The 23,352-nt window shown below is 37.9% G+C and overlaps 1 protein-coding gene across 1 annotated transcript; it reads right to left on the reverse strand.

The window, feature by feature from the left end:
* Positions 1–698: 698 nt before the first annotated feature.
* On the reverse strand, positions 699–22,960 carry rasgrp4 (RAS guanyl releasing protein 4). Its single transcript, XM_032591009.1, has 17 exons — positions 22,552–22,960; positions 14,109–14,284; positions 13,487–13,598; positions 13,245–13,307; positions 13,030–13,161; positions 11,940–12,081; positions 8,877–9,050; positions 7,797–7,913; positions 5,212–5,487; positions 5,041–5,121; positions 4,712–4,816; positions 4,504–4,613; positions 3,087–3,237; positions 2,974–3,010; positions 1,962–2,093; positions 1,661–1,861; positions 699–824 (listed from the first exon to the last, which is right to left on the reverse strand). The coding sequence occupies exons 1-16, from the start codon at positions 22,566–22,568 to the stop codon at positions 1,668–1,670; spliced, it is 2,019 nt and encodes a 672-aa protein (XP_032446900.1). The 5' UTR covers positions 22,569–22,960; the 3' UTR covers positions 699–824; positions 1,661–1,667.
* Positions 22,961–23,352: the final 392 nt, after the last annotated feature.

Genomic DNA, 23,352 nt, shown 5'->3' on the forward strand with positions numbered 1-23,352 from the left:
GATAATGGCAACAACATGGCGATACCCATAAACATCGTTTTCAATACATCATTTCAAGTTTTACTTTCTGCCTTTAGTTTATGTCGTTTCAGACGCTACATGTAACATTTATTTGAGGCGCATTTTTACAAATCTATCTTGTAAAATAAACATGTTTCCACCACATCTTGCTGCTATTGATGTGAGGGGCGGCCATATTGAAACAGGAAATCGGCCTTAACTGGGGGTAGTCGGTGATCCAGTTTATTTTTCCCACTGGGAAGTCAGAATTTCCCAGCTCTTAGTAAAAGTGGAACACAGTAGTTTCAGTGAAATTATCAAATTCAATCCCAAATAAAGTCATGTGTTTACTTACCCAATTTACTAATCATTTGTCATATAGCTGCCGAAGTTGAACTAAATATTTGTTTTTGCTGCTTAGTGTTAATTTCCTACCCTGCTCCTGTGTGTTAAGCCCAAGAAATGTCTGTAGGTTTGCAGAAATTCATCTTAGCACCAGAAATGGAAGGCACGTGTTCTTCAAATAAAACAAGGTTTTCATAAATTACACAGGAAACAAAACAAAAATGCTTGAAAACTCCAGAGTCAAACTAACAAGAACGTCACAACTATGAAGTCCATACAGCCAAGAGTCTGATAAGTTCGACGTCGGCGGCGGAACAAACATGGCGGCGGCGCCGGTTGGCTTTTTGTCCGAGCAGAAAGAGGAGCGTTCAGTCCGGCTCTCGGCTTTTGTCTTTGTGCAGATGCAGCTCGTCCAGCTTGTCCTGAAGGAAGGAAACCGGCATGGAGCAACCTCTGCTTCGGTGCGGCAGCGTCTTGGTCTGGAAGGTGAGTGAAACAAGAAAACCGTTACAGGAAAACTGTTTAACCTCCGTCATCAGCTACCATGCTAACTAGCCTAGCAGAGAGAAACGGGGCGGGTGTAATCAGTGCGTAGATGATAGTGATTGGCAGAGCTAAGAGCCGCCCCCTTGCTCTGATTGGTTGTTTTTGACTGAGCGGTTTCTTTCTTGAGAAACAGAACTTGATTTTTTTTTTTTTCCCCACAGATTATCTGTCTCACAATATACTGACGGTTACTACAAATGTATTTAAAAAAAATAAGGTGGCGTATTAGGACTGAAAAAAGGAAGAGTATATTTCTGCCAAATAATTTGTGATTAATAAAAACATGGACATTTTTTATTAATCACTTTTTTTTTGAAGTCTAAAAAATTTGCTAGAAAAAACTCAGAAATGTTGAGATTGTCTGAAATTTTCTAAAAAAAAAAAGAAGAAAAAAAGAACCAAAAAAGAAAAACGATTATGGTGTCGTAATAAACATCGTTTAATCAAGAATTAAAATCGACAAAACATCACTTTTCTTATTAAAATTTAAAACAATTACTGTTTAAAGTTAAAACAGCTTAAAATGAAGAGTGCAGTTTCCTTTAACTGTGATTTATTTAAAAAAGATACATTTACAGGATATTTTTAGCACAGTGTTTTTCACTTAAAGTAAAAACTCCTGTACAAGTAATTAAAAAAATCTATTTTACATACAGCAGCTTTAAATTTGATGTCAAATGGTATCCTATAGTGTAATCTGCTCTTGTAAAAATCAAATTAAACTTGGTCTAAAGAGCGCCTCCTTCTGTCAGGTGTGTTTACGTCTCACCCGTCTGTCAGGGGACGCATGTCCGACACAGTTGAGGGTTTCCCCTCCGGTCCCTCCTCTCAGGGGTCCAAACCCCGGGGTCGGTCTGAGTGGAGCGGTCCGACAGCGTGGAATCACCCGTGTTCTGTGTCCAGTCTGACGTTACTCTGTTTTGTTCAGTGTTGTTGCTTGCGGGGAAAACGAAGGTCTCTTCTTCTGAACCTGGTGGATAGAATCACATATGAAGTTATTTACACAGAGTGTGTGTGTGTGTGTGTGTGTGTGTGTTGTGGTTTGTATGCATGGTGGATAAAGTACGCACTCCAGCTGTTGCCCTTGGTTCTGGATTCAGGACCGGGAGTGCACGGACACGACCCAGTTGTGTTTTTGTGTTTCTTCTGGCAACCCGTCCGCACCAGATCCCTGCAGTGTCTGTGACAGTTTATCCCACAATCTAAGAAGCACAACAAGAATAACATTTAACAAAACTTTTTTTTTTTTTCCTCCGAAGAGTTTTTGCGGCGCTAGTGGCTCGTATTTTTTCTACAGTAGGCAGACAGGAAGGAGGGTGAGGAGGGGGGAAGACATGCGGTAAAGGTCATCGGGACCGGGAGTCAAACCCGCGACGTCCGCGTCGAGGACTAAGGCCTCCAAACGTGGGGCGCGCTAACCCGCTGCGCCACCACAACACGCCCCTTAACAAAACAATTTTAAGGTTCCCTTAAAAAAAGAACAAAAAGTAAACAGGTGAAGATGTTCACCTGTCGTTTGTAAAGTTACGTAGTTGATGGTAATTATTTGGGTTCTGTAGCTTAGCTTGTCAGAAGAAAAAAAAAATGTCATTCATATTTTCACAATGTTATTCACTTTAGATTTATAAGTGTCACAATCAAAAAACTAAATATTTAGAACCAAGCTACATAATCAGTCAAATATTTAGTTAGCTAATTAAATGTTTAGCTCCAAGCTAAATATGTTGCACCAATCAAGCTTTATATCACATTGGACTTAAACAAGCCCAAAAAAATCAACAGCTTAAGGCTGACTGAACTGTGCAGGGCACTGGATCGACAATATCCAGTGCCCTGGATATTGTCGATCCAGTGCTATGATCTCGTCTATGTTCAGACGAGATCAAATTAAATGAACCCTCTCAAATATTTTTAGGGTAAAATAACATGTTGACCAATAATCCCAAGGTATGTTGATTGGAGCAGTTATGCAACAATCAACAACCAATTTCTTTAACTCAATGTCACTTTAAGTCCTTTTTCTCCTTTAATAACAGTAAAAATAATTAATGTGTGGGTAATATTCGTCGGGCCTTGTCTTACCTTTGCAGTGGTAGCCCTGTTTGATGACGCCCCACAGCTGAACAGGGCAGAGACGACAGGTTACGCTCAACATTTGGTTCAAACCAGAAACACAACAAACCGCTGATACTCACGAAGCCTCCACACGTGTCACAGAACGTCGGCCGCTTGTACGTCGTCTCGTGGAAATTATGCGTTTCGTTGAAGTTGTAGCCCAGCTTAGCGCAGACGGACATTCCTCTCATGAAGTAAGAGGTGATTTCTTCTCGGCTAATTTGCCCCTCCCTGGGAAGAAGAATTTATCAAATTAGAACCTAAAATTATGACTTTTAAAAAAAATTTAATGGATCTTTTTTTTTTAAAATTATTGTTCATTTGATAGGGACGAATACAAGAAACATACAATCTGATGCCTGCTTCATAGTGTTCATAACCATAGCTAGTTCATGACACCAGCAGAAGAAACTATAGCAGTTTTACACTTCAAAAGCAGAAAATCAGACCAAGTATTTTTGGCCTAGTTTCTAGAGCAAATATCTTGGTACATTAAAAATAAAACAAAACTTATAGGTTTTCTGTAAGATGTAGGAGCTTGTTTTAAATCAATAATCTGTTCATGCTGATGAGAAACACTAGTTCCACTGGCAGATTAGTTCACTTATAACAAGACATTTTTCTCATATTATAAGTGAACTAATCTGCTAGTGGAACTAGACCTGGGTTGCTAGGTTACGGGCTTGGCTTGGCTGGGGTTGCTAGGTAACGGTGCAGTGGAACATTCTACCAGTTGAACTAGAACTTTTTCAAGGTTTCAAGGATTTTTAAAAATTGTAATACCAGCTTTCTGTTTTTGTGGTACAAAATTTGGACTCAGGTCCCTGATTAAGACATCTAATAAAAAAAAAAAAAATATATATATATATATATATATATATATATATATACAGTACAGACCAAAAGTTTGGACACACCTTCTAATTCAATGGGTTTTCTTTATTTTCATGACTATTTATAAGGCAAGAAATCCCACTTATTAACCTGACAGGGCAGGTTGACCTATGAAGTGAAAACCATTTCAGGTGACGACCTCTGGAAGCTCACCAAGAAAATGCAGAGTGTGTGCAAAGCAGTAATCACAGCAAAAGGTTGCTACTTTGAAGAAACTAGAATATAAGGGGTATTTTCAGTTGTTTTACACTTTTTTGTTTAGTGCATATTTCCACATGTGTTATTCATGGTTTTGATGCCTTCAGTGTGAATCTACAATGTCAATAGTCATGAAAATAAAGGAAACTCATTGAATTAAAAGGTGTGTCCAAACTTTTGGTCTGTACTGTATATATATATATATATATATAATAAAGTAATAACCCATTTCACCAGTATTCAAGAATTATTGACTTAAAAGTTAAAACCAGCTTTTATTTCTTGCTTAAAAGTTACTTGTAAGTTAGTTTTGTCTTATTTTAAGATATTTCGCACCAGAAAACAGGAAATGACTTGGTAAAATTCTGTGTTTTTTGCAGTGTGGGTCTGGCTAAGCATCCCCACCTGTCAGTCTCTTGAGTGCAGTAGGTGAATGGGAAGTTGGCTGCTATTTTCTCAAAGTCCTCCAGTGAAATGTAGCCGTCCTGGTTCAGGTCGTAGTTCTTCATGATGGACTGCAGGGGGCAGCAGAGAAGCAGAAGTTACTAAATGTCAGTTCTGCTTTAGAAGCGTCTGAATGCGCGGAAGTGAAAGGCAGGGGAGTCGTACTCACATCCACCATCTGTTTGACGTGTTTTGAGATGGTGTCGGAGTCGAGCCGGGGGGTGACCCCAGATCCCCATTCTGCCACTACCGGCGGTTTAACAGGAGCGACAGGCTGTGGACCGACACACCAAGGACTGTGAGAAACAAGAAGAAAAAGCACACCCACCACATAATACACTTCCCTAACGTACAACTCTTTGATGTGGCTGACTTTGAAGTATTTCTGCAATGCGCCTGTGCTTTTGGTTTCAAAACGTTACACCCACAGAAAGTGAGAAGATGTCCATTTTGTTTTGTGACAAACAGGTTGCATAAGCTCACTTCGGATCTCCGTACCTGAATCTTGGGGTTTTTGGGCTCCTTGTTGTATGACAGCTCATATATCTCATCCTCTGTGTAGTACAAATCTAGAGACAGCTAAAGATTTAAAAGACACATAAATTAAGATGTTCTTGAACTGCTTGGCGGCCATTTTTAAAACATTTTTGTTTCTCCTCTTGCCCCCACCGTGAGCAGATGCAGAAGGTCTTTGTTGGCCTCGAACGGCGGCTTGCAGCTGTGAATGGCCAGCAGGTCGTTGATGTTGCTGTACAGGTGCTGCAGTTTGCTCAGGTTGATCTTTTCCTCGTCTATGTAGTCCGGCAGCGCCTCGTTGAGCGAGATCAGGTCCTTCAGGTGGACACCCAGGATGGGCACCTTGAAGCCCCGGCATTCGTTGTAGACCCGCCTGTAGTTGCTGTAGTTGCTCCGCGAAGAGAGGAGTTCTGTGAATTCACTCAGGATCTGTTGGGCAACGAAGAGCGGAAAAATTTAAGGTTGCATCAACCTAATACGGTCAATCGATTAAAAAAATTAAATCATGATTAATCACGTTGTGATTAATAATATTATGATCGATCATGATTCATCATATTATGATGAATAATGATTAATCGTAATGTGTTTAATCATGATTCATCATGATGCGAATAATCATTATTAAACACATGATTAGTTATGATTGGTCGTGATTATGATTAATCATGATTCATAACATCATTAATCACATCATCATGATTAGTTATTAATGTGATTAATTGAAATCAACCTGAACTTTAATCAGTTTTTGTTGCCCAAAAGATCCACGATTAATTTTAATTGATTGATTTAATTGGTTGTAGCAGAAAGCAGTAGTTGTTGCTGCAATACTGCACTGCAAAAACACAAAATCTTACCAAGTATTTTTTTAGTCTACTTTCTAGTGCAAATTTCTTAGCACACTTGAAATAAGACAAAACTAGTTTACAGGTAACTTTTAGCAAGATATAGAGGTTTGTTTTAAATCAATAATTCCTCAATATTGATGGAAAAGTTATATTTCCATTGGCAGATTATTTCACTTGTAGGAAATAAGTGAAATATTTTATTGTCTTTATAGCATCATTTCTGATAAAACCAACAAACCAATAAATCAGCTCAGATTTCAGATTGGCCAGTATGTCCATGTCCAACCAATCTTTTCCACCAATTTCTATCTTCCTCTTCCACCTGAGTGACAGATCGCACCTGCATGATCAAATTATTTCCAACATGTTAAGTTTAGATGTCAGATTGTGTTTATAAACGACCTTTAGCAGATTTGACCTTTACAACATCTTCAGCGTGTTTTGACATCCTGAGAGAAACTGAAGCTTATCTTTGTTCTGGCATTTTCTCATTTACAGATTTAGCTTTAGCTTTTATTTATTACTTTTTTTTTTTATTTTAGCTGGTTAAACGGCTTAAAAAAAGCTACATATTCTGGTTCTCCTTTAAAATAATTTACATTTCGCCTTTCAAACAGAAACTTTACTGTTCATTTTAACTGAAACATGTGAGATTTGATCTGTATTTTACGTGGCGTCCCTCAGGGCTCCATTGTAGGACCTTTTCTTTTTTTGGCGCACACTTATTCTTGGTTCGATTAGAAACATATTTAACAGATCTTTTTATCAAACTTGTACAGGTTGTTATATAGCGTCCCTCAGGGCTTCGTTTTAGGCCCTTTTTTTTTGCAAATACTCCTTCTTGGTTAGATTAGAATCTGTTAAACTCACTCTAAGCAGATTATTTCCGCTTGTACTGTTCATTTTAAGACTCTGAATCACTAAAATGATCAAACCTACTTAGTTCTTCTCATTTAGATTCTAAATGTTTTTATGTGTCCTCTTGAGAAAAGACATTTGAATGTCTCATGATGGTACAAATCTCTTCTATAAGAGTAGTTTTGATGGCTTAATGATCAGAGAAAAGGGGTTTAATAAACATCAAAAGAGTGAAACCATCAGGTGTTGCAGTGAAAAGTGCCTAGTCAAAGTCAAATAAACCATTTGACAAATCCACCTCACCTAAAGGCGTAGTCTGGTTTTGTTGATCAAAAATAGAATAGTCCGTTTTGCATTTGTCTTGGCTGCTGATATGGAAATATTAAGCAAATCCACCACACATCAGCATCCATATGTTACAGAAGAAAAGCCTGGACAGCAAACAGGAAGTTGTAAACAGACTGTTCACTCTAACAAAACGCTTTAAAACATCACAGGAGATCATATCTGTTAATCTACTGAAAGCTGATTTGTGTTTTTGCACGAGTCTTACTTTCAGTGGCCAGAATCCAGTTTTTTATTTTTGGGGATAAACTGTTGACTTTTATGGATTAACCAATTAAGAAAAAGTGCTTAATTTATAATTTATATATTTATTTAACAAAAAATTTAACCAAGTGAAGCGAAAATTGTCCCTAAAGAACAATGTTCTGGGTTGAACATATTTTCAGAAAAATACAATTTTTTAAAATTTATTTTAAATGAAAAATGTATTTCTTTGTTTTTTACAGTTTTGGCTTAATTACTGCTCTGACTATGTTATTCTTTCATCAAATGGCCTTTTTTGAATCTGTATACTCTACATATCTAACTATTAATTGATTACCAAATTAGTTGACAGTTATTTAAACAGCTGATTAATCTCAACTAGTCGTTTCAGTCTTTTGGAACAAACCAATTTAATCACTGAAGCCTGGAGGAAAGCAGTCATCAACACTGACTGTGAGGTTGAGTTTAGTACTGAAATACCTTAGTGATGTCAGGGGGCAGCAGGTTGGACGTGTCTTTGAGGCGAGAGATCGAACTGTGACAGAGGCCTCCGGTCACCGCCATTAGAGTGTTAAAGTTTTGCAAGGCTCTCAGTTTCTACAGGAGGAAGAAAAAAAGCAACTTAAACGATTCGAAAATGACCCCATGACTCCCTACACTGCAAAAACACAAAACCTTACCAAGTATTTTTGGGGGTTTGTTCTAGTGGAAATTTCTTAGTACACTGGAAATTGGACACAACTAACTTATAAGTAACTTTTTAAAAAAATAGGTTCTTTGTTAAATCAGTAATTCCTTAATATTGATGAAAAATTACTAGTTTCACTGATATATTCTACTTATATCAATTCCCATTTTATGAGTGAAATAATCTACCAGTGGATCTAGTTATTTTGTATCTGTCTATTTTTCATCAATATTAAGAAACTATTTACTTAAAACAAGCTCCTATATCTTGCTGAAAAGTTACATCTAAATCATTTCGTCTTATTTCAACTACATTAAGATGTTTGCACCAGAAACTCGACCAAAATATTTGGTCAAATTTTGTGTTTTTGCAGTGTAGAAGTTACAGAAGTATATTTCTGGTTACTAGAGCCACAAGTGCAACATGAAACTCATTATGCACTGCAAAAACACTAAATCGTAAGTGTTTTTTGTTGTTGTTGTTGTTTAGTTTCTAGTGTAAATCTGTTAGTACACCTGAGAGAGGACAAAACTGAGTTGGAAGTAAGCTATCAGCAAGATAGGATCTTATTCTAAATCAAGATCTTTAAAATATAAACCAATTAATTCCTTAATATTGTTGAAAAAGTAATACTTTCATTGGCAGATTATTTCACTTATAAGAACAAATTTCCTGTGTTATAAATGGAATAATATGCCATTAGAACTAAAACTTTTTCATTAATACTAATGAATTATTGAATTAAAAGCTCCTCCGTCTTCCTGAAAGGTTGCTCTGAACCAAGATATTTGCACCAGAAGCTAGACCAAAAATATTTGGTAATATTTTGTGTTTTTGCAGTGTGATAGTTAAAGTAGCATGTTTCCCGTTACCTGAGCCACATGGATGTACTTGGTGAAGACCTGGGCTCTCTGCTGGGCGGTGTGTCTGCTGAGGATCATCAGCTGGACCCACTGCGAGACGCCGTTGCACATCATGACGGATCGCTCCAGCGCCGGGTTGTCCCTCACAGAACCTCGCACCACGTAGCTGCGGTAGTCCAGGAACTGATCAGAAAAAACGCATCGCATTAAAAATCAAATCAGCATCTGAAACTGTTCGCAGATTTTACAGATTACTTTTCAGTTTCTATCCTCTAATCTGTGACTAAAAGAGAAACGCAGTCACTTTAAGATGGCGCTGCAGGATAATCTCATGCTGAAAATGTGTGAAAACACGCCCTTTAATCTGAGCACATTCGGTCAAAAAGGAAAAATCACATCTTTAGAAATAATCTGCAGCAAAATCCCCAAAGTAATGCCTAAAGGCACTCATAAATATTCATATAAAATACCTTTCTTTACTTAAATAATAAATTAATTAGTCTCTAAAAACCTTTGATTAGTAATAATCAGTAACTTCCTAAAATGACCTGAAGCAGAGGTCAATTTCTCCTGCTCACTCTTCAATATGGGAAAGACATGAGAGCATGTTGATGTTATTGAACATTTTAGCTTGATGTTTCAACACATCATGTTTCTAACTAAAGGAGTGATTCTACTGAAATGATTAATCGGATTAATCGTGATTAATCGATTATTGAAGTAATTGTGACCTAATTTAGCTATCGATTAATCGTTAACTGGAGTATACAGGACTCTAAAAAAAGACAATTTAATGGGGAAAAAAACAACATAATCAGAGCAGTAATTAAAACAAAACTTTACAAAAATGCAAATATTTAAGATAAAAACCTTTTGCCTGTAACTATGTTTCACCCAGAACTCCTCAAGTGGAAGTTTTAGCTTCACCTGGTTCAAAATATCTCCTATTAAACACCTTTTGTGATCCAATCATTAACCAGAAAAATAAACAGCTCAGCCCTGCGCTGTTCTGATGTTAGCAGAAAGAGCTTCTAGCATGTTGATGTTAAACGTATTTTCCTTAGCAACAAATGATCAAGCGCTCACAAAAAGAATGCTGTTGTTGCATTTTAGGTAATAAAACATTTATTTCTTATTCGAAATAGCAATTGGTGTATTTGTTTATTTACATTTTTAATGTATTTGTAATATTGTATAAACATGCGGAAGTGGTTAAATGAGAAACCTGCAGACTGTGCCATTTTTAATCTGATTAATCAATAGAATAATCGATTAATCGATAGAACAATCGATTAATTGATAGTAATTGATTATTAAAGCAACTGTTAGTTGCAGCTCTATCTTGGTTGTATTTCTAGTCACGTTAGCACCCTCCATTGGAGCCTCTGGTCAGCCATTTTCTAAGCTGTGTGCAGTTTGTCCCCAGAGAAGTGGCACAGATTATGACATTTAGGTCATTCAAGGCTTTGCGGGTGAGCAGATGTAGAAATCAAACTTTGTGCTGCACTCTCAACCAGGTGGCACCGAAACTGATGTCATTTTGCATGAGAGAAAACAAAACACAAAGTTAATGTAGTTTATAGTGCGGCCCGGAGGCCAGCTGTTTTGGACTAAGTTTTTGTGGCCCCCAACTTCTGTTCAAGAAAGATATCAATTTGTTTATCAAAAGTTTTATTTCTAATCTGCGTGAAATTATTCGTGGCATCATTTTCTTATAATAGAAAATGTTATGTACAACTAACCAATTCGTCTTTTTACCACAAAACGTTTATAACAAATCGTACCACGTCTGTCCAGAGGCTCTTACTGAAAATATGACTTTGCTGCATCCAGTTCAGCTTTTACACTGCAAAAACACAAAATCTTACCAAATAATTTTGGTTTAGTTTTCAGTCCAAATATCTTAGTTCACTTGAAATAAGACAAAATACAAACGTGTTTTAAGTCAGTAGTTCCATTGGCTGCACTTTCACTTATAACAAATTTTTCCTGCCTTACAAATCAAATAATCTGTCAATAAAACCAGAACTTTTTTTTAATCAATATTACTGACTTAAGCTCCTATATCTTGCTGAAAAGTTAGTTCTGTCTTATTTCAAGTGTGCTATGATGCTACTTGGTAAGATGTTGTGTTTTTTGCAGTGTATGTTTTCCATTACATTGGATGAATATTAGCAAGAATTTTGAAAGAAATCCTGTTCTTATAATTCAGCATAAATTTGCTCAAATGAGTCCAAAAGCAGATGACTTTCTCTTAATACAGCAAACTTTGAAAATTTTGGTTCTACAGTGAATAACATTCATTTCCTACAAAAATAATTTTAAAAAAATGTAAAAATTTGATGATTTTATTTGCTTGATTTTAGTTTTTAGTTTTTTTTTTTCCTTTTCCAGCAAGTAATTTTGACTCGATGATTCTGGACCACATGACCAACATTTTGAACACTCTTCACGTAAGGGTTTTATATGAGTCAAAATCGATAATTATTGAATAGGTTTTTGTTTTAAATGTCTGAAATTCTGCCAAACTAGTAACCTGACCTCCAGTTTTCTCTCCACGCCGTTGTTTTTATTTTTAAGCAGTTACGCAGAACTGCTCATTTTAAACCTCATAAAAGGCTTAAAATAATAATTATTGACGAAATTATTATTCCGTCAATAATTCAAGATTATTGACGAAATCTTGAATTTCGTCAACATTCAAGATTATTGACTTAAAACAAGCTCATAGATCTGACCAAAAGGCTACTTATATACTCAGAAGGTAATCCGTGTTACCTTCTGAGTAACGTGTTACTCAGAAGGTCGTTGCTAGGCAACGAACTTGGGGTTAACTTGAAACGGCTTCTTTCTCAGAAGGTTGTTGCTAGGCAACCGAAGAGCGAGTGAGTTAGTTGATTCCACCAACTTCTCTTAGTGGTTACGGATAAGAGTTCAGTAAATGTCGAATATTCTATCAGATATATTATCTATTGATATTGATCACATATTTATCCTGGTATATATTGTTATTGATTTGTTGCCCGGCCACAGCAGTCATCTGTTTACACCGTCATTGAGCTGCAAACTTGCCGAGACGTTGCAGAAGTTTTTGAACTCCAGGTAGCTCAGATGCTCGGCCATCTCATCCGGCTCCATGTGGTCGAATATCAACGACACCTTCCTCTTCTTCACCGAGGGCGAAGGCGCCTGCGATGCGTTCACATGAGGGTTTCTGGGAAAAAAACCAAAAAAACAAGCGAAAGAAGAGAATTAGGACAGAAATAGACAGACGTTTTATTTATAGAGAGAGTTTTCAGACATGCCCAACGGAGCAAACGACAACTCCTGCAGTACATGGTGGTACACTGCAAAAACACAAAATCCTACCGAGTATTTTTGTCTAGTTTCTAGTGTAAATATCTGTTTTGTCTTATTTCAAGGGTACTAACTTACAGGCAGCCTTTTAGACAGACATCGGCGCTTCCTTCAAGTCAATAACTCCTTCATATTTATAAGAATCATAATGTTATTTCACTTATAAGAAGACGTTTCTCCATGTTAAGAGTGAAATAATCTGCCAGTAGAAGTACTGTAATAGTTAATATTAAGAAGTTATTGACTTAAAACAAACTCTTCTATCTTGCTGAAAAGTTACTTGTGAGTTAGTTTTGTTTTATTTCAAGTGTACTAAAAATATTTCCACTAGAAACTAAACAAAAAATACTTTTTTGTGTTTTTTGTGTGTTTTTGCAGTGAATGATGTGTTCCACGCTGCAAAAAACACAAAACATTTACCAAGTACTTTTGGTCTAGTTTCTAGTGCAAATATTTAAGTACACTTTAAATAAAACAAAACTAAAGCACAAGTGACTTTTCAGCAAGCTATAGGAGTTTGTTTTAAGTTAATAATTCTTGAAAATTTATTACAGTTCCACCGGCGGATTATTTAATTTATTACAAGACATCTTTCCCGTCTTTTAAGTGAAGTAATCTGATAGTAAAACTAGAACTTTTTCGTTAATATTCAAGATTGCTGACTTAAAACAAGCTCATAGATCTGCCCAAAAGGTTACTTATAAGTTAGTTTTGTCTCAGTTCAAGTGTACTGAGACGTTTTACTAAAAATACTTGGTAAAACTTTGTGTTTTTGCAGTGTGTCTCTAACAGCAACATGACTCACGGGCAGGATGTGTCGATGAGCTGCGAGTGCGTCTTTTCTCCGTCCAGCCGGACCAGCTCCCACAGATCCCCCATGGTCTGCTCCAGGAGGGGGTCCTTCTCAAAAACGGCCGGGAACTGGCTGATCCACTGCCTTACGCCCGGAGCCCAACACAAAACATGTTTACGACTCGCAAACCGAGCCGGAGGACCATTTCTGCCGCTGCCCTTACTCACCTGACCAGGTGGCAGATCTGCGCCCGCCTCAGTCCCCGTTTGTCTACCGGACAATCCTTATAAGTGACAGGAAATAGAGTCAAAGATTCAAACCTGAATGAAGGATATGAATGTGAACTCCAAGCTGCTCTACAGGAGTCCAAACAAAGCGGCGGCTGTTCGCTGATCTGATTATAACTTTCTAAACATGTGATTTTGGAGCGGAGCGCCAGTCGGTGCAGCAGCAGCGGCTCAAAGGATATAAGGTGAGGAGTTTCTGGACGAACATCTGAGACGGAACCACCCAGCTGTGCATCATCAGGGTCATGTGGACTAGCTGCGAACCGCGGGAGCTGGAGGTCTTCCCCTCCGAATCTGGGAAGAAAAACACAACGATGCGTTTATTGGGATGAATTTGTTCAAAACAGGACAACGTAGAGCACAGAGATGTGCTGAACCAGTGGAAATTGCTCATTTCCACTTTTCTCCCCCAAAAACATGAGATATTAAAATTCAACATTATTGACTTTAATCAAAGTCCTATATCTTGCTGAAAAGTTACTTGAAAGTTTGTTTTATCTTATTACAAGTGTGGTAAGATATCTCCCCTAGAAACTAGGCCAAAAATAGCTGGTTAGAGTTTGTGTTTTTGCAGTGTAAGTGATGTATATCTCAGCAGATCTCCAGGTATTTGTGTTTTAGTTGAGCTGATTGATTTTTTTTAAAAAAAAGCTTGATTGTATGAAAAACCCCTCTTCCCCGTTTTTGTCTCTCTTACGCTTCACTTTCCCCCCATTATGTAACCTTGTTTTGATGGCGACTAAAGGCACATGACAAACTCTGCAGGCACGTGTGTGTGTTTGCAACAAAAAGCAGGAGACGAACCGAAACAGTTGAGGCAGCGCTGGATGAGCTCGTCCAGGCTGGCGGCGCTGGCGCTGGGCGCAGAGCCGGGGCTCTGCAGGGCCTTGCTGATGTCCTGCGGACTGGGGCATGTGTTCCTCCGGCGCTGGACCAGCTTCCTGCTCTTCAGCCCGCAGGGAGTCTCAGCATTGGGTTTCCTTAGAGCGAGACAGAGGAGTTTGGGGGGCGGGGGGATAGAGAGCAGCAGACAGATTTAGAACATCAGTTGTCTAGAAATAAGTAGAGCAACTTGTGGCGAGCTCGGCGCGGGTCAGCATGTGCAGAGGCGCAGCGCCTCACATCAGATAAACTGAGCTGCATCGCTGCAGCTCTCTGAGGCGTCACGCACAGAAAGCAGCTCAGCTTCAGACTCTGCAGAGAGACACTGGTTTGGTTTCATTATTCTAAATCACACAGAAAAGCCAAATGAAAGAGAGCTGCAGCCTTTAGAGGTTTTTAGGTTTATTTACACATTTCAATGCTCTGCAGAAACATAAAACAAAGTGTTTTTGTCTAGTTTTGTCTGGAAATTTCTTAGTACACTCAAAGTAAAACAGAACAAACTTACAAATAACTTTTCAGGAAGATATAGGAGCATGTTTTAAGTAGTTTCACCTGCAGCTTATTTCACTTACAACGTGGGTGGGAAAAATGTCTACTTATAAGTGAGATAATTTGCCAGTGGAACTAGAACTTTTATTAAAATCGGTATTCAAGAATTGCTGACTTAAAACAATCTCTTACATCTTCATAAAAAGTTACTTTTAAGCTAATTTTGTCGTATTTCAAGTGGACTAAGATATTTGCACAAGAAACTAGACAAACATAGCTGGTATGATTTTGTGTTTTTACAATGTGAAACACTTTAGGCACTGCAAACACAAAAAAAGTCTTTTTGGTCTGGTTTCTAGTGCAAATATCTTTGAAATAAGAGAAAACTAACACTTTTTAAACTTTTTATGAGGATATAGGAGCTTGTTTCAAGTTAATAGAAAGTTCTAATTCAACTGGTAGAATATTCCGCTGCGCCGTTACCTAGCAACCCCAGCCGAGCCCAGTCCGTAACCTAGCAACCGACTTCTATATCTACTGAAAAGTTACTTGTAAGTTGTAAATTCTAAATTTTGTCTTACTCCAAGTGTGTGAAGGTATTTGCACTAGAAACTAGACTAAGATACTTGGTAATATTTTGTGTTTTTGCCGTTTTTATGCTAAGATTATTGAACTATTTTGCAATTGCTGAGGAAAACTAAATGAGACCCTAAGCATGTTATTTTAAATACGTAGTTCACAAAAACCCCGCTGAGCTTATTGAGTTCTAAACGAATCTGTTAAGATACGTTGCAATCCGGGGGAGCCCGAAAAAGTACAAGTTACGCCATTTCTGGATGCCGTCGCCGTGGGAACACGTCGCACGCACACATATGGAAACGTCGCTAGTGCAATTCTTCTTGTGAAATACTGGAAATACGGTCCTGTTTGAAGTTATTGGCTCAGCTCTGCCGAGTCACGCAGGATGAGAGCTGTGACGTTTCAAGGTCCCCTTCACAAATGCCCGCTTTTTCTGCGTGTCGTGATTAGATTTATGCTTCCTCTTCAAAATCCACATGCGCCGTTGAGCAATGTTCGACTTTATTTCACAATAACAACTCTATGATTCTGTTGGCTCCCTTTTTTAAAGTGCAACTGAAAAAACACAATTTTACCAAGTAGTTTCATCTAGTTTCAAGTGTAAATATTTTATTACACAAAACTAAATGAAAAGTAACTTTTCAGCGAGAAATATCAGCTTGTTTTAAGATGATAATTCCTTAATATTGATGAAAAAGTTCTTCAATTGACTAACTGTTTCACTAATAACAGGACTTTTCCCCATGTTATAGATGTAACAATCTGCCACTACTTCCTGTAAATATTGAAGAATTACTGACTTAAAACAAGCTCTTATTTCTTGTTGAAAAGCTACTTCTAAGTTAGTTTGGTCTTATTTTAAGTGTAAAAAGATATTTGCACCAAAAACTAAGCAATAATGCCTGTAAGACTTTGTGTTTTTGAAGTGTGAAACACATTATTATCTGTAAAAACACAAAATCTTGATTATTTTTGGTCTAGTTTCTAATGCAAATATCTTAGCACGCTTAAAATATATTTACAAAAAGTACAGTAGATTATTTCACTTATAGAAAAAATTTATTATTAGTGACATAATTAGTATTTTTTTTAATAAATAATAAAGAATTATTGACTTAAAACAATCTCCTATATCTTCCTGAAAAGTTACTTATAAGTTAGCTTCGTCTTATTTTAAGTGTAGAATCATATTTGCACTAGAAACTAGACCAAAATACTTGGTAAGATTTTGGAGTTTTGCAGTGTACAGTGTCAAAAGACTGTAAAACTATCCTAATTCTGGTTTGTTTTGGACATTTTCATTATGAGTCTCTTATTTTAGAAAACTTATGAACTAAAGACAGTGTTGTCTTTAGTTCATTTTTAGTTTAGTTGTAAAATTGCTGAACTCATGGTACATAATCAAAGCTTTTAGCTGCTACATCTTGCTGAAAAGTTGCTTGTTGCCCAGTTTTGTCTTATTTCAAGTTTAATAAGATATTTACTCTAAAAACTAGACCAAAAGTACTTGGTAAGACTTTGTGTTTTTGCAGTGGAGCACTCATTAGGAGAACGTCAGGTTCATGTTGAAGTGAAGCTTGTCGGGTTCGTGTCCGTCTGAAGGGAGAGCGATCTGCATGAAACCGTGTCAGCCTCTCCGCTGACGGCTGTACCAGGAAACGCAGCCGCTTCGGAGAACTCGCAGAGAAGTTCCCTGAACGGCCAGACTTACATCCCCTTCTCTTCACTTCTGTGTGCGCGGCTCATTTCCCCCGGCCTGCCAGCGCTCGCCACACACACACAGAAAACAGGAGCTTCAGTTTGTGCACAACACACAGGGTGACATTAACCCGTCTATTTATACCAACAGACGCCCCTATGCGCAGCTGCACCCAGGTAGAACGCCACACACCCCTCACTGGTGACCCCCGACCCGCTGCATCCTCACTGCAGCGCGGCAGGTGGTTCATGTTAAAACCTGCAGGCCGGCGAAACTCACCTCCCCCCCCACATACACACACACACACACACACCCTGCCTACTATATTCAAAACACTCCCCAGTACAGCGTGTACCACTGTGGTTCAGCTCACACTGCACTGCAAAAACACAAAATCTTACCAAGTATTTTTGGTCTTGTTTCTAGTTCAAACATCTTAGTGCACATAAAATAAAACAAAACTAACTCACAACTGAAGTTTGAGCAAGAAACTGGAGCTTGTTTAGGTAAATAATTCCTTAATATTGATTTTGAAATACTAGTGTGACTGGTAGATCATTTTACTTATATCATGGGAAATACTTTTTTTTATCAATATTAAGGTATTACTGACTTAAAACAAGCTCCTATATTTTGCTGAAAAGCTACTTTTAAGTTGGTTTTGTCTTATTTCAAGTGCACTAAAATATCTGCATTAGAAGGAAGACAAAATATTTCAGTGTGAAACACAAAAAGTACCGTTTGTCTAATTTATAGTGCAATTATCTTAGTACTTGAAATACATAAGACAAAAGTAACTTTTAAGTAGCAATATTGTATTTTTGGAGTGTATTTATAAGGAAAAAGCAGAAGAAAAGATGCCAAGACAAACTGTTTCCCCTTTTCTCTCCTTTTATTAAACCTTCTAAAATAAAACCCCAAAAAGTTATCTTTACACCAAAAACTTCAAGTAAATTAAAAGTTAAATTAATCGCAGTCCTGACTGAGTCGGTGGTTTCTCTTTCATCTGTTTGCCCTTTGACTCAGGGTGAATCCGCTTGGAAGCAGTCACACACACTCACACACACTCACACACACACGTTTGCGCAGCCATCTTTGTGGGGACTTTCCATTGACTTCCATTCATTTCTACAGCCTAAACCTTACTTACCCTTATCCTAACCCTAACCATTACATCCTAACCCAAACCAAAACTCAATTCACACCTTAGTCCTAAATCTGACCCCTGATCCAAAAACAGCGTTTCCCGTTGTGGGGCCCAGGCTTCGGTCCCCACAAGGAGCAGTGGGTCCCCACAACGTAGTGTGTGTCAGGTAAATGGTCCCCACAAGGTATTAGAAACAAACGCACACACACACACACACCCACACACACACACACACACACACACACACACGCAGAGCCTGAAAACGCTGACGGGGAAACGTTGCTGATGTCATCACGTTCGGCAGGGAATTTCCCCTCGACGTTGCGTCTCAGGTGCGACTCGCCGCAGTTTCTCTGTTTTTCACCGAACAACCAGAACAGAGACGGCGCTGTTGGTAAACATGCAAATCTCAACACAAGCGGACTCTGTCTGCTCCGCTCATTTGCATCCAGCTCTTTCCTCCGAGTCCGGCGGATTCTGTGATTCTAAATTTAACGGCGCTTCCAGGGAAACTGGACTTTCTGGTGAATTTATCTGCTCTGCCTTCCTTTAAGTGGAATGTTGGTTCAAATCAAACGATCTTTCAGTTGAAAATCCTTTTTTTCTCTCCAATTAAAAATGAAAAAGTAACTTTACCTGCACAATAATACATTTATTAAGACACTAATGTGAGGTTTGGCTTAATGTTTACAGTAGATCTGGGTACTATCTAGTTACATTTGTTACTTATGTAACTTTTTAGGAAAAAATGTACTTTTAGGAGTATTTTTACTACGTTGCACTTTGAGTAATTTTATTATGAAGTATTTTTACTCTTACTTGAGTAAAATTTCTGGATTTTCTACCCACTAAATGAGAAAAAAACATGTTTTAACCAGAAATCCAGCAGACACAGACACACAGCTGCAGGTTCTGTTAAAGTTTCTGAAGTTTTTTATTGAAAGAAACTAATTTGGAAACATTTATTTTACCTGATTTTGACATATTTTGATGCCTATATGAGTTTTTGTCATCTTGGTCCTTAAAATACCAAAATTTCCACTTAACTTTATATTTTGCTCCATCTGATGATATAATTTTTAAATATTAAATGATTGGTAACTTTTAACCAAATACTTTTTAACTCTTTCTTCAGTATTAACTTTGGGTACTCTGCCCACCTCTGGTTTACAGTTATTTAACTTTTGGGGGAAATTATTCTCCATTTTGTTGGTTTATAAATAAAACTTTCGCTTCTAGCAACAAAAATGAGATTTTTCTTCTACAATTTTCACTTTGTTTTGTCAAATGTGCTTCTGAGTAAAAAGAAACAAAAGCAACAAGTAAAACAAAATGGATATGTTTTACTTCACATTTTTCAGTGTAAGAACTTAAACACTTTGCCTTATTGGCCACACAAAATTACTCCAAGGGCCACAAATGGCCCTCGCGCCACATTTTGAACTCCCCTGTTTTGGGGGGAATCTGTTGCTAAAGTGACCCAGAAATCAGCGTCTCTGTTTGCGCTCCCCGTCCCGATCCCGGTCGCCTCACTCTGGCAGGGGAAATGCAAATTCCTGGCTTTCTTTTCTTAATTGATTAATTGATGCTCCGGCCCTTTGAAGGCCTGGATTGTGCGCGGCTCCCTGCGCTCCCCTTCTCACACTCTGGGCTCTTGTTCCCTCTGCATGAAGGGCCATTCATCTAACACTGCACTGCAAAAACACAACATCTTACCAAGTATTTTTGGTCCAGTATAGTGAAAATATCTGAGTACACTTCAAATAAGACAAAACTAAGCAAGAAATAGAAGCTGGTTTTCACTCACTAATTCCTTAATATTTGTGAAAGAAAAGTTCCATTTGCAGATTATTTCACTTATAACAACATATTTTTCTATTTTTATTATAATCTGCTAATGGAACAATAAATTTTAACTTTTAATAGGGGAAAAAATGTCCAGTTTACTTTTAAGATTATTTTATTTATAACTACTTTTTTATGATGAATTATTTACTTAACCAAGCTCCTAGATCTTTCTTAAAAGTTACTTGTAAGTTATTTTTGTCTTATTTTGAGTGTACTGAGATATTTGCACTAGAAGATAGACAAAAAAAACTTTACATTTTGTGTTTTTGCAATGTGAAATATATAACAAAACATAAAAAATCTTACCAAGTATTTTGGTTTAGTTTAGTGCAAATATCTTATGACACTTAAATATGATAAAAGTAACTTAAAAGTAACTTTTAAGAAAGATATAAGAGCTTGTTTTAAGTAAATAATTCCTTAATATTGATTTAAAAAGTTCTAGTTATAAATTAAATAATCTGCCAGTGGAACAAGACATTATACTTTAAAATTTTATACTTATAACTCATGTTTTGCATCAACAATAAGGAATTATTCACTTAAAACAAGCTCTTATATCTAAATTACTAAGTTAGTTTAATGTACTAAGATATTTGTAATAAAAACTAGACCAAAAATAGTTGGTAAGATTTTGTTTTTTCAGTGTATTATGCAAAGTTGGGTGTGTTTCATTAATTTATGCTGATTAAATCCAATGATTATTGCTCACAGCTGATGAAAACAGAAATTCAGAGTCAGAAAATTCAAATATCGCAGAGCACCAATCAGAAAACAGGATGTTTGATGCAATCTTACAGCAGCTGTTGGAAAACCTGCTGACTTGGCAGTTTGACCAGCCGGCCGTCACAACCAGGATGAGCTTCTTAAAGAAGCTGGACGTTCACAGACTCCTGTTGAGTCATGTTAACGGAAAGTTGAGTGGAAGGAAACAATTAGGTAGAAGCAAGAAGGATGAATGCTTCTACCCTTCAAACTCTCTAATGAAATTTATAAAATATGGAGATTCAGGAAGTATTGGCTCTGCACTGCTAAAACACAAAACGTTACCAAATGTTTTCGGTCTAGTTTCTAAATATCTTAGCACACTTGAAATAATGCAAAACTGACTTACATGTAACTTTTCAGCAAAGATATAGGGGCTTATTTCACTTATAACATGACAATTTTCAAATGTAAAAACCATTAAAGAAAAACTCAAAACCACTTTTTTCTTGCTCTTTGTGTCAACTACGCTACAAACACAGCCCTGTTGCCATAGCAACTGACTGACAACACCATTAATGTATCAGGATTCAACACCAAAACACACACAAACATTTCCCACACAAAGAATAGAACAGTTTTATGTTTTAAGACTTGATGTTTATTTATCTTTTATTATTAGCTGATCTCTTTGGTAGATTAGCTACAGCTGCTATTAGCTAAGCTAACACTGCAGTCGTTCATTTGCTATTTTAAACACCTGCTCTGTTGATGATCTGTCAGAGTTGTTTAGGTCGCCTTTCTTTTTTTATTATTCACTAACTGGACTGAAACGCACAGAATCCTGCAGCACATCTGCATGTTAAGATTGTCATAGTCACGCTAGCATAACTTCCTAAAATTCTTTCCTGACCTTTTCTAGTTGTTGTAGTGTAGCAAAGCACTGAGTCCCTTTTTCTTTTATAGATCAGGCGTACATTTGAGATTTATGCTATGTTAACAACTTGACAGCTAGATCCAATGCTAGTCATGTTGGCTAGCAGTTTTTTGCCCTCCAGAAAGGGGATGGGAGCAGGAACTTGCACGTGTGACGTCACGTTGCAACCTGTTTCTAAATTAGCATAAGGACAATTATGTAACCCACAAACAATGGCCCTTATGGGGCCCAGTTTTCAGCCCATCTCCTCCCTATTTGGGCCCAAATGAAATCAATTCTTGGGAAAGATGGCAGTTAAAAATTAGTTTCCAACTACTGTGAGAAACGAAGGCTGTCCTGTCCTAACAGACTTCTTGTTGGTTTCTGTCCTCCTGTGTTAATTCAACCTTTTCCCCAGAGGGAGGGGAACCACGGTCGTGTGGCGGCTCGTTCGGGTCGTCTCTAAACGAAGCCGGCCCAGAACCCACGCGTTCATTCCAGTCAATCTGATAACGCCTGCGGTCACAACTCCAGCAGTGGGAAACAAAAAAAAGTACCAGAGAAAACACCAAAACGGGACGCAGTCCAATGCAGCGAATGCAAACTGAGATGTCATGGATAAAAAACAGAAAACGGTTCAGCTGGACAGATAAGGAAAATTAAAAACAAAAAAAGCAGAAGACGTTTTCCACAGAAAAGCTGAGCGGTTACACACAGCTTGAATGTCAGGGCTGGTTTGTGTGCAGTGTACACACGCAGAGATAACTTCTCCTGTCTGACAGGTGAGCAGGTTACACACACACTGATTCTTCTTTTTGCAATAAAATGAACATGAGAAAAGAAAAAGGCTCTAGAAGCGGGAAATAAAAACCAACAGGCTTTTGTTTCTTTGAACCTCTTGCACAAAAACCACACCAACACTACATCTCACATTTAACCTCAGAGTTCACAGATCAGTGCTGCTGTCTTTTTTTTTTACCTCTTGGTCTTGTTCATTGCAGCGCTCTCCTCCTCCGGTGGCGATCCGCTCGGGCATCTGAGCTACAGCTCCATGGCTGACCCCTACTCTTCCTCCTGCTCCTCTTCCTCCTCCTGTTGTGTGTGTTTACAGGCGGGCGAGATGAGGGCCGCCTCACTCAGAGAAGTCATCCACGCCCGAGGAAACCGGCCTGTTGCTCCGTCTCTCGCTGCTGCCTATCGACCGCAAATCAGCAGCAGAGCAGACCTCATGCTGCCGCTTCCTGCAACAAATTAAAGTTTAGAGAAGGCGCCTGAAACGAGCTTTTTGGGTGCAAGTGCAAGAGCTGGCAGGTTTCAAGCACTTGTCTCCCTTCAACATAAACAAGTCAGCATCTTAGATGGAGGAACTGACTCTGGCAGAGAGGGGAACTTACAGCAGTTTCTGTTGTGTGTGTAAAAGTGTGTGTGTGTGTTTGTGCGAGGGGGAGGGGTGAGCAGCAAATACAAATGCAACACCAAGAGAGGAAGGAGGCGGAGAGGTGAGATAGTGATGAGCAATCATATGAGCCCCGTCAGGAGGCTTCGCATGTCACACTTTTCTGCAACACTTAGTAAAGCAGCAGCAGCCGATAACGGGGGTTTTCAGCAACATCTGATACGGATGCAAGAAAAAAACAAAACGTTAGCGACTGAAAAATTCAGGAAAATTTATTTTTTAAAATTCATTAAAATCGCTAATTAGACGAATATTTGGTGTCAAATCATAACCTACGCATTTTGAATCTTATAAATCAAATCAAACCGATGTTGTCCTTTTCTG

The sequence above is a fragment of the Xiphophorus hellerii genome, chromosome 18 (genome assembly GCF_003331165.1).
Source record: "Xiphophorus hellerii strain 12219 chromosome 18, Xiphophorus_hellerii-4.1, whole genome shotgun sequence".
NCBI classification, from domain to species: domain Eukaryota; kingdom Metazoa; phylum Chordata; class Actinopteri; order Cyprinodontiformes; family Poeciliidae; genus Xiphophorus; species Xiphophorus hellerii.

Excerpts from the sequence above, each read along its gene's own strand:
- rasgrp4 (XM_032591009.1), bottom strand. Across the intron at positions 12,082-13,029 it reads CTCATCGACACATCCTGCCC|AAACCCTCATGTGAACGCAT; the intron begins GTGAGTCATGTT and ends TTTTTTTCCCAG. Across the intron at positions 5,122-5,211 it reads ACCTTCTGCATCTGCTCACG|CTGTCTCTAGATTTGTACTA; the intron begins GTGGGGGCAAGA and ends TTAAATCTTTAG.